This window comes from Leptodactylus fuscus, chromosome 6 (assembly GCF_031893055.1).
Source record: "Leptodactylus fuscus isolate aLepFus1 chromosome 6, aLepFus1.hap2, whole genome shotgun sequence".
Taxonomy (NCBI): Eukaryota; Metazoa; Chordata; class Amphibia; order Anura; family Leptodactylidae; genus Leptodactylus; species Leptodactylus fuscus.
In genome coordinates this window covers 98,783,252-98,794,014 of record NC_134270.1, presented here as the reverse complement: position 1 = coordinate 98,794,014, position 10,763 = coordinate 98,783,252, and the positions used below count along the sequence as shown (strand labels likewise).

Sequence of the window (10,763 nt, the reverse complement as noted above, 5' to 3'; positions counted from 1 at the left end):
AGTCAATCAACCATTAAAATATTATTAATGTTCGTTCATGAGTCATAATGAGCAACGGCAGATTTTTTCTAAAAAACAATTGGGAATTTTTGGCCAGCAATTGACCAAAATATCAGTACTTGCTATGATGTACAGACTCACTATGACTAATTTATGAAAACTGTCATAAAGAAAATTGGTTTTAGTTGCCCATAGTAACCAATTACAGCACAGCTTCCATTTTATAGTGCCTTTGAAAAATGGAAGCTGTGCTGGGATTGGTTGCTATGGGCAACTAAGACTGTTATTCCTTATGACACTGCGCTTTTATCATTATCAGACAGACTTAAAGATACCCGGTGTCCTCTGAGATGAGTCCTTTTATGGACTCTGGCACACAATCTCTGCGTGTAGTGAAGCTTAGGTCCACATGTGCCCAAAGTGTAAAGCACGTGCAGTGAAGGAGGGCGGACTGACCTTGGCTTTACTGCATGAAATGTGCAGGTTCCATAGTCTTTCAGTGGACTCATTTTAGCGGAAACTGGGTATCTTCAACCTTTGATTCCTAAGGCCCGGTTCACATCTGTGTTAGGTATTCCGCTCCGGGAGTCCACTTGGGGAACGGAAACCTATACGCATTAAAAAGTGATTACCTAAGGAAACCACACGGACCCCATAGACTATAAAGGGATCCGTGTGTTTTCCATGTGGTGTGAGCACAAATCATGTGGAGAGAAAAGTACTTTATAGTGATTGTGTTTTAGATCACTCCTTGGAATTTAGGGCCCCACTTGTAAACCTGCCCAGGGCCCCACTTTGTCTAAAACCGGCCCTGCATGCGATCCCCCTTGTATGGCCTCCCCTACAGCTCTATTTTTTCCCCATTCAGTCTATCGCAGGGGTCCTCAAACTTTTTAAACAGTGGGCCGGAGGCAGAGCAGGTCGCACAGACATCAGGAGCGGTGCCCTCCAATAGGTAAAGTGAAGTGCGCTCCATGGCCTGGCCTGAGCTCCCCAGGAGCTTCATTATAAATGCACACCTGCCGGCGTTGTCGGTGGGGCCAGACAGAAGTGCTTGGCGGGCCGCATTTGGCCCACGGGTCGCAGTTTGAGGACCCCTGGTCTATCAGGTCACTGACAGATCCTGCACTCACATGGAAGTCTTAGCTTAGACTTATGCATATAACAAGTAGGGATTGAGTGACAGTAGAGAATGCTTTTAACTAGCAGTAGCTAGAGTAGTGTCGCCTGTTTCTCTCCCCTCTCAGATCCAATATAGCCACGTTTCAAGGGATGTCAGAATTATGGATGGAGATGTGCTTAGGATACATTTCAAAAAGTTCCCTAAGGTCGGCGCAGGGATACATAACATATATTTTGGCACATGCTAAAGGTTCTGTGTATGGCAAGCAGCCCTAAGCTTTTAAAGAACCGCCAATATGATTTCCCTACAGCCCGAATTCTGCTGATGTGTATTGTGATTTATGTTTAATGTGCAGCATTTACTAAGCAAGCAGTCTACCTACAAAGCTAAACTGCTGAACACAATTATTGGCCTCTTCTATAGTCTTTCTTTCTTATATTCCACAGTCCCAGTTGTTTGTGTTAGATAACCTGCACTTTTTTGATAAATTGAAATTTTTGGAATAAGAATTTTTTTTATTTCTTATACGTCCTGCGGCAGCACAGAAGGGTCTTTATCTCCACCTTTAATTCCTCCTAGGAGCTGCTCACCTACATAGCAATGACAGTTAATTAGAAAAATAATAGTATGAGAACCCCCCCTTCTCCACTTTCTCTGTGTGTTTTTATTTGTTCTCGTTTTTTTTTGTAAGTGGCCCACAGGTTTATATTTTTGTTACACATTCCCAGGCTATGTCTGAGAGGCTCAGATTGCTGTTTAGCAACAGACATTGAGGCTGCTTCTGTGCAAGTAGTGAGCTTCTGTAAGAATAGCTATGGTGCTAACTGGTGGATGGACTAAGAAATTGAGGGTACTCTGAGTTAACGCGGCTATAGACGCCATTTTGGCCAGAGTTCGCCTGCACTGTGTCCTCTGGCGCTTAGTGTGCATGTAGTGTGTCATGTGAAGGAGGAGCAAGCATCAAGAGATGCTGAGAGAAAGAGCAAGTACCCTACCTCGGCAAAAGGATTGGCAGAAAGCATGTCGCATCATGGAGAGGGCGAGGATCTCAGTGCGGGATTGCCCATTTAAAGCTACTGATATATCAGGGCCAGTGCGCTGTGCCTGGCAAGCCAGATCTCAGTTTTAAGGTATTGTGCCCTTCTGGGGCTTTCCTTGTTTGAATTACTGCTTGTACAATGTAAGGCTCCGTACCCACGGAGTAACGCGCCGCGCATTCATACACGTATACAGGTGTCAGAGTGTGAGTGCTCAAAACAGATCCCATTCACTTCAATGTGTGCCGGCTTACGCGCGCTAGACATTGAAATCAATGGGTTAAAAAGCCTCCCATTGATTTCAATGTGTAGCGTGCGTGAGCCGGCACACATTGAAGTGAATGGGATCTGTTTTGAGCACTCACACTCTGACACCTGTATACATGTCTGAATGCGCAGCGCGTTACTCCGTGGGAACGGAGCCTAATGAAGAGAGTCTTTTTTCATATTGCACATGTCCAATGGTAAAAGTCTATGTAAGAGGAAGCATAGAACTTTTATTGCGTGTCGGCAGCTGTTATCCTATGACTATGAGCCTGGCATATATATAATTTATACTCAGAGTCAAGAACGGCCGGACTGAAGGCCCGCCTTGAAGGGGAGGCCGCATGACGAAGGAGACAGGAGTGAGAGAAGGAAGGTGAAGGGTTAACTCGGGAGCCGTTAGGGGAGGAGAAGGAAAGGGGGGAGGGAAAGGGGGAGGGGGTATAAAAGGTAAAGGCGGGAAGATTACCGCCAGTCAGGGAGAACAGGCTGAGCAGTTAACAGCCTACGCAACATCTGCGAATCTGAGGCAGGCCCTGATAGTAAGATGGAAGCGGAGATAGAGACATTGATTCGCCAACTGCGAGCCGAGGCTGATGTCCAGGGGCAGCAGTGGCTACAAGACCGCTTGCGCGGTATGGTACGGGGGTCTGGGGATCGGGCCCGCAGCCCTTCCCCTCCTATTCCACGGCCTCGGAGGGTTCGGCCCCCGGAGCGCCTAAGCCCTGAAGTGACCCCTAGGGCCCGGCGCTGCTTAAGGAGCCCCTCACGGGACCCTCCGGCTCCTGGTCCCGCGCGGTCTGCTGCCTCGCGGGCTTCCAGGTCCGGGAGGAATCCAGGTATGCGGCGGGGCCTATCTCAAGGGAGGGACGTCCTCCCTCCCTCAGCTGGATCATCGAGGGTATCTGGAGCGGAGGCACGGAGCAGGCCTGCGGCTCAGCGTGGAGCCCGTCGCAGAGGTCCGCAGCATCAGGTGAGTGTCGGCGGGCCCTTTCCAGCAACGTCTGCGGGGTCGGCTCAATCCGGTGAGGTGGGGCCAGTGAGGCCTGAGGCTAGCGTCTCCAGGGATACGCTGCTTGGGAGACAACGATCGTTATCTGGAGATCGTGGACTACTGCTGGACACCGGCTCCCCTGCTGAGGAAGACATGACGCGACAGCTGGCACAGGAAGCAGTCGTTGCTGGGAACACAGCACCCAGGCAACAAGGTGAGGCCTACACTAACACATCTGGGGCCCTGTTAACTTCCTCGGGTTTAGGGCAGGGTTTAGGTCAGATTGGGGGTGTAACTGAGGGGTTTGGCAGGGGTTTGGATAATTTTATGGGGGCACTGGGCGACATGGTTAGAAATTTGGGCAGGAATACAGTTGGGGTTGCGTCTCCGGTTGCGGCTTGGGGGGTGGGTAGCCAGGAGGGAACTTCGGTGACTGGGTCAGCGTTAGGGTCTGGGGTATCAGTGTCGGTCCAGACTCAGAGTGAGGAAGCGAGTGAGGTGCCGCGTCTTGATGACTCGGCAAAAGGGGAAGTTTACGTTTGTTATGAAGGACCTTTGGGGTCCCATTTAAAACAAGAAGTTAGGGAACGAATTTGGAAGGGAGAATATGTGGATATATTCTCGTTGCTTCCGCTGGAACGTTTTAATTTAGATAAAGCAAAGAAAGAGGAGAAAAAAGAGGAAGAGGAGAAGAGGCGTTATCGCCTGATTCCCAGGACATTTTCAAATTGGCTCCAGGCGTTTGTTATTTTAGCAAGCGTTATTGGAGAAAAAGCGCCGGAAAATTGTTCCGGCCTTTTTTGTTACTTAGATGCCATAGGGGAGGCTTATAGAGTATACGGGGGCCAGGCTTGGCTCCGGTATGATGAACAATTTAGACAAAGGAAGGCGATTCGTCCCAGCATTCGCTGGGACCACAAGGATATTAGCCTTTGGCTGCGTACTATGGCCCAGGCTAAGTCTGGGCAGTCCTTTCTGGGGGGCGCCGGGGGAGCTGAGTCCTCCGGCAGATCTGTTGCATCGCAGAAAGGCTTGTGCTTTGCCTTTAACGAGGGCACCTGCAAATTTGGGGCAAAATGTAAATTCAAACATGAATGCTCCTCATGTGGAGGCACACATGGAGCAAACAGATGTTACCGGTCAAAGCAAAAAGGGGGTGATTCTTCTGGAAAAGGGGGCGACACCAGTTTGGCTTCAAAGGATGCAGGGGTTTCTAAATAGATACCCCAATAGGGCAGCTGCTGAATTGCTGGAGCGGGGTTTTAGTGAAGGATTTAGGATCCCTAGTTCGGTAGTGGGTCACTGGGTCGGAATTTGCGCTCGGCACGGGAACATTATAAGGTGGTAGACGAAAAAATTAAAAAAGAAGTCTTATTGGGGAGGATGGCGGGTCCTTTTGATGAGCCGCCTTTGGAGGGGTTGATTGTGTCCCCTCTGGGGGTGGTTCCAAAAAAGGAACCCGGAAAATTCAGGATGATACACCACTTGTCATTTCCGGAGGGTGCGTCCGTCAACGACGGCATTGATCCGGAGCTATGTTCAGTGGTGTACACCTCCTTTGATGTGGCCGTGGCTTGGGTGCGGCGTTTTGGGGAAGGGGCGTTACTGGCAAAAACGGATATAGAATCGGCGTTTTGGTTATTGCCGGTTCATCCGGAGAGTCAGCGGTTATTAGGTTGCGTTTGGGGCGGGCAATACTATTTAGATAGATGTCTTCCTATGGGCTGCTCCTTGTCTTGTTCTTATTTTGAATCATTTAGTACATTTTTGGAATGGGTGGTCAGGGATGTTTCGGGCTGTTCTTCTTTAATTCATTATTTAGATGATTTTCTTTGTGTGGGTCCAAAAGGGTCGGCGGTTTGTTCTTTATTGTTAAACACGATGAAAAGGGTGGCAGCGGATTTTGGGGTACCTTTAGCGGCGGATAAAACGGAAGGGCCGACGACAGTTATTAGTTTTTTGGGTCTGATTATTGACACGGTTGCTATGGAATGTAGGTTACCTGATGAAAAATTGAGGGACCTTAAATTGGCGGTTGGGCGGGCTTCTCGGCTAAAAAAGATGCAATTAAAAGATTTGCAATCTCTTTTAGGCAAATTGAACTTTGCCTGCCGAATTATGCCAATGGGGCGGGTTTTTTCCCGCCGCTTGGCAGCGGCGACGGCTGGTACGACGGTTCCGCATCATTATGTTCGTTTAGGTTGGGAGTTGCGGGGAGATTTAGCAGTGTGGGATGCATTTTTGGATAAATATAACGGGAGGTCTTTATTGATAGACGGGGTTACTGAAGCATTTGATTGTGAATTGTTCACTGACGCTGCTGGTAGTGGAGGTTTTGGGGCGTTTTATCAAGGTAGCTGGTGTGCAGGTAATTGGCCAGAGGATTGGATTACAATGGGACTGACTAGGAATTTAGCACTGCTTGAATTATTTCCAATTTTAGTTTCTGTTATGGTTTGGGGTTCAGCGTTTAGAAATAAAAAAATTCGCTTTCATTGCGATAATTTAGGGGTAGTTCAAGCTATAAATGGACTTTCGGCGTCTTCACCTCCGGTAGTTAGAGTTTTGCAGAAATTGGTATTAGAATGTTTATCATTGAATGCCTGGATTGTGGCAACTCATGTTCCGGGGGTTTGTAACGATATTGCGGATGCCCTTTCTCGTTCGCAGTGGGACCGTTTTCGGAAACTGGCACCGGGTGCGGACGAGTTTGGAACCCCGTGGCCTACGGAGTTGTGGCAGCTGCCAGTCGGGCAGCGGATGAGCTGATTGGGTCATCCATGGTGTCGGGCACTTGGGAGGCGTATGCTGGAGCGTGGCGTCAATGGGAAGACTGGCGAGTGTTTCTTAATTGTGGTGAGGGGGAGGAAGAGATGGGTTTGCTTTTGTTTGTAGGGCATTGTAGGGACTTAGGTTGGTCCTTCGCTAGGCTTAATAAGTGTATGGCGGGGTTGGCGTTTGGGTTTAGGCAGAGGGGTTTACAGGATATCACAAAAAGTTTTCTAGTGCACCAGGCTGTCAAAGGATGGCGCAGACAGGGAGTGGTAGCTGATAGACGGAAGCCAGTGTCTTTTGAGTTATTGCTAGAGGTTGGGAGGGTTTTGGGACAGGTTTGTGTTTCAGTCGCTGAGATGAGGTTGTTTAGAGCAGCGTTCGCCTTAGCCTTTTTCGGGGCGTTTAGGATTGGGGAATTAGTATGTGCGTCAAAAACTAAACTTGGGGGAGTTAGGTTTGAAGATACGAATGTTTTTGCTGATAGTGTGGAGATTTGGTTGCGTAGGTCCAAAACGGATCAGGTGGGAAAAGGTTGCATTATTAGATTGTTTAGAGTTGAAGGCTGTGATATGTGTCCGGTGCATTGTGTGCGGGATTATCTAGAGTATAGGGATAGAGTTTCTGGCCCGCTTTTGATACATGAGAATGGTGATTATTTATCACGTTTTCAATTTGTTAGCATTTTTAGGAGGTGTTTACAGTTTTTGGGCAGAAGGGAGGAGGGTTTTAGTGGTCATTCTTTCAGAATAGGTGCGGCTACGGAGGCAGCTAGAAGGGGTTTGGGTGAGGATGTCATTAAACGCATTGGCCGCTGGGAGTCGAGACGGTTTCGTTCCTACATTAGAACTGACCTTTAAAGTGGGTTGTAAGGGTGGGGTGGGAAACATTGCTTTGTGCTAGGTATTCTGATGGTTTGTTAGTTTGTTTTTGTTATTTTCTCTTGTAGGTACAGAGCCATGCCTGGTCTGGTTGATGGGCCATTCATATATATTTTGGGGAGCACTGAGGGCAGCGGTGAGGCCGGACGGCAGACAACTGGGTTTTTCAAGGGAGGTGGCTACACTTCGGTGGTTGGGACAGAGAGGTATGGTATGGCATAGGTTTCTGCCTGAGTTTCATAAATTTGTGCGCTTGGACAGGGCTCCAGACGTTTTGTTGATTCATTTGGGGGGCAATGACTTAGGGGTAAGACCTTTTCGGGAATTGATTTCAGATATAAAACTTGACCTGTTAAGAGTGTGGGCGTTATTTCCGGGACTGATTACCATTTGGTCCGATATTGTGCCAAGACGCACCTGGAAAGGAGCCCGGTCTGTGGTGCGTTTGAATAAAGCAAGGGTGAAGGTTAATAGAGCTATAGGACGTTTTATGGCACGGAATGGAGCAATAGTAGTAAGACATACTGATTTGGAGTCGGGGGAAGGGGCTTTTTGGAGGAGCGATGGGATTCACCTTAATGCAGTGGGGATTGACGTGTGGAATGTGGGTCTTCAGACGGGAATCGAAACGGCTTTGGGGTTGTGGAGGGACACTCATCGGCGAGATGTTCCCCGCTGAGTGTTGTGGCAGGGTGGTCCTCGAGGCTGGGGAGGCATGGAAAAATGGTGGGGATGGGGGGGCCCCGCGGGAGGGGCTGGACCTCCCAGGCCATTTGCGGACTAACAGTAATTTCGGGAACTTTAGGAATGTGGATGGGAAGAGAAGCACCAGGGAGCTATAATAGCTTGGTGCCCTCGAGCTAGGAGAACGGCTGGGGATAAGACTTTAGGGTGCTGAAGGATAGGTGTTGGTCAATTTCGATGAGAGTTTTGCGGGCCTCGAGGACTTCCTTTAGTCATAGTGGTATTAGGTGGTTATACAGTTTGGGATAGGTTTGGAGGATGTTTATCGAAAAAGTTTCTTGGAAATGGGGTTAGGTTATAAAGTGTTGGGACTTTAATAATTTGTTATGTTCTCAATAAATACGGCTGCTGTGGCCGATTAAATCCGAACCTTTGAGTCCTGTCTTTATTTAGGTTAATACAAGAACGACTTGGCATACCTTTGTCAAGAACGGCCGGACTGAAGGCCCGCCTTGAAGGGGAGGCCGCATGACGAAGGAGACAGGAGTGAGAGAAGGAAGGTGAAGGGTTAACTCGGGAGCCGTTAGGGGAGGAGAAGGAAAGGGGGGAGGGAAAGGGGGAGGGGGTATAAAAGGTAAAGGCGGGAAGATTACCGCCAGTCAGGGAGAACAGGCTGAGCAGTTAACAGCCCCCACCCACCCGCCCTGGTCTTTAGGGTTGTTGGGAATATTCTTGTCACTGTAGCCGTTGGCAGGGTGGTCCTCGAGGCTGGGGAGGCATGGAAAAATGGTGGGGATGGGGGGGGGCCCCGCGGGAGGGGCTGGACCTCCCAGGCCATTTGCGGACTAACAGTAATTTCGGGAACTTTAGGAATGTGGATGGGAAGAGAAGCACCAGGGAGCTATAATAGCTTGGTGCCCTCGAGCTAGGAGAACGGCTGGGGGTAAGACTTTAGGGTGCTGAAGGATAGGTGTTGGTCAATTTCGATGAGAGTTTTGCGGGCCTCGAGGACTTCCTTTAGTCATAGTGGTATTAGGTGGTTATACAGTTTGGGATAGGTTTGGAGGATGTTTATCGAAAAAGTTTCTTGGAAATGGGGTTAGGTTATAAAGTGTTGGGATTTTAATAATTTGTTATGTTCTCAATAAATACGGCTGCTGTGGCCGATTTAATCCGAACCTTTGAGTCCTGTCTTTATTTAGGTTAATACAAGAACGACTTGGCATACCTTTGTCAAGCTTCTCCTACCAGTCCTCATGCATCTTCTAAAACTAAGCAGAAGACTAAAGCTGAATGCTGATGAATGTCTCCAACACCTTCTTAAAGATTATCCTTCCAATATCTGCAGTGCCTGCTCTTACATCTGCAGTATCTAAGAATGAACACATGACCGATAAGGAGGCCAAAAAGATTAAAATCGTGTATGTCTTTCAAAAAAGAAATTCAAAAAATTAAAGCAGGATTTTTCTCATTTGTTTGATTCTTCTAACTTTTCTGAGGACGAGGTTCAGAGATGTGAATCAGATTTAGACATGGCAGTTTCTGAAGATAATTATTTGTTTAAAAAGAAAATTACTGATAAGTTAATAAATAATTTTAAAGACATTATGGAAACAGGACATACTTGTCATCTCTAAACAGGGAGAGTTTGTTTTTAGAGATGAGCGAGTAGTGAAATATTCGAGATTTGATATTCGTTTAGAGTAGAGCCTCAATATTCGACTACTCGATTGAATATCGAATACCATTATAGTCTATGGGAAAAAATGCTCATTTCAGGGGAAACCACTATTTGACTAAAGAAGAGTCACCAAGTCCACGAGTAGTTGGAGGAGAGTGTTTAGGAGGAGTGAAGTGCAGTTGAGGAGGAGCGCTGTGCAGTTAAAGTGCATGGACCCCATAGACTATAACGGGATCCGTTTGCTTGCAGCGCACTGTCCGCATGTGCGGCCAGTGTGCGACAAGCACACGGACCCTATTATAGTCTATGGGGTCCGTGCACTTTAACTGCACAGCGCTTGCAGTTGCGCTGATATTCCGTTCGGGGGATCCTCCTGCGGACTCCTTCCGGATGGGAGGCTAGCGCTAATGTGAACCGGCCCTAAAAGCAAAGTAGAAGGAGTAGGACATGGCACGGGAAGAATGATAGACCCGCAGGATAGTATTGCAGCATCCCTCCTGCAGAACCAGTGTTGATTGGCTGAATCCTATACAGTGTATAGCAGTCAGCCAATCACCGCCGGTTCTGCAGGAGGCTCGTCTTTGACAAGGCGGAGTCTAAGATTGGAACACAATGTAGACTGCTCTAATGTTAAATATGCAGTCTACATTGTGGTCCGATCTTAGACTCCGCAATACTATCCTGCGGGTCTATCATTCTCCCCGCGTTGTGTCCTATCCCTTTCACTTTGCTTTTAGGGTGGTTCACATTAACGCTAGCCTCTCATCCGGAAGGAGTCCACAGGAGGACCCCCCCCGAATGGAATATCAGCACAACTGCAAGCGCTGGACAGTTAAGCACACGGACCCCATAGCTTATAATGGGCTCCTTGTGCTTGCCATGCACTGCCCGCATGAATCATTCGTCTGTGATGAGGCGGAGTCAAAAATCAGACCACAATGAAGACTGCTGTGATCCGATCTTAGACTCTGCCTCGTCACAGACGAGGCTCTGGCAGAACCAGCGTTAATTGTCCGAATGCTGTACACTGTATAGCATTCGGACAATCAACTCTGGTCAAAGCATTCCTATGAGAAAAAATCAGCTCCCGCGTAACAGCAAGTTGCCAGCTCTCCCGACTAGGAAAGACGAGCCTGCTGCAGAACCAGCGTTGACTGGCCGAATGCTGTACACTGTATAGCATTTGGCCAATTAATGCTGGTTCTGAATTGAATCTTTACTGCGAATAGCGAGTAGAATACTACTCGCTCATCTCTATTTGTTTTATTTCCACATTGACATTGACATTGTCAAATTCAAAACATCTTCAAAAACTGATTACAAATTG

The 10,763-nt window shown here is 48.0% G+C and overlaps 1 protein-coding gene across 1 annotated transcript; it reads left to right on the top strand.

Annotated features, from left to right (window-relative positions):
- The first annotated feature begins 4,801 nt into the window (after positions 1 to 4,801).
- On the top strand, positions 4,802 to 7,050 carry LOC142209130 (integrase/recombinase xerD homolog). Its single transcript, XM_075278067.1, has 3 exons — positions 4,802 to 5,078; positions 5,619 to 5,786; positions 6,089 to 7,050. The coding sequence occupies exons 1-3, from the start codon at positions 4,802 to 4,804 to the stop codon at positions 7,048 to 7,050; spliced, it is 1,407 nt and encodes a 468-aa protein (XP_075134168.1).
- The last annotated feature ends 3,713 nt before the right edge of the window (positions 7,051 to 10,763 follow it).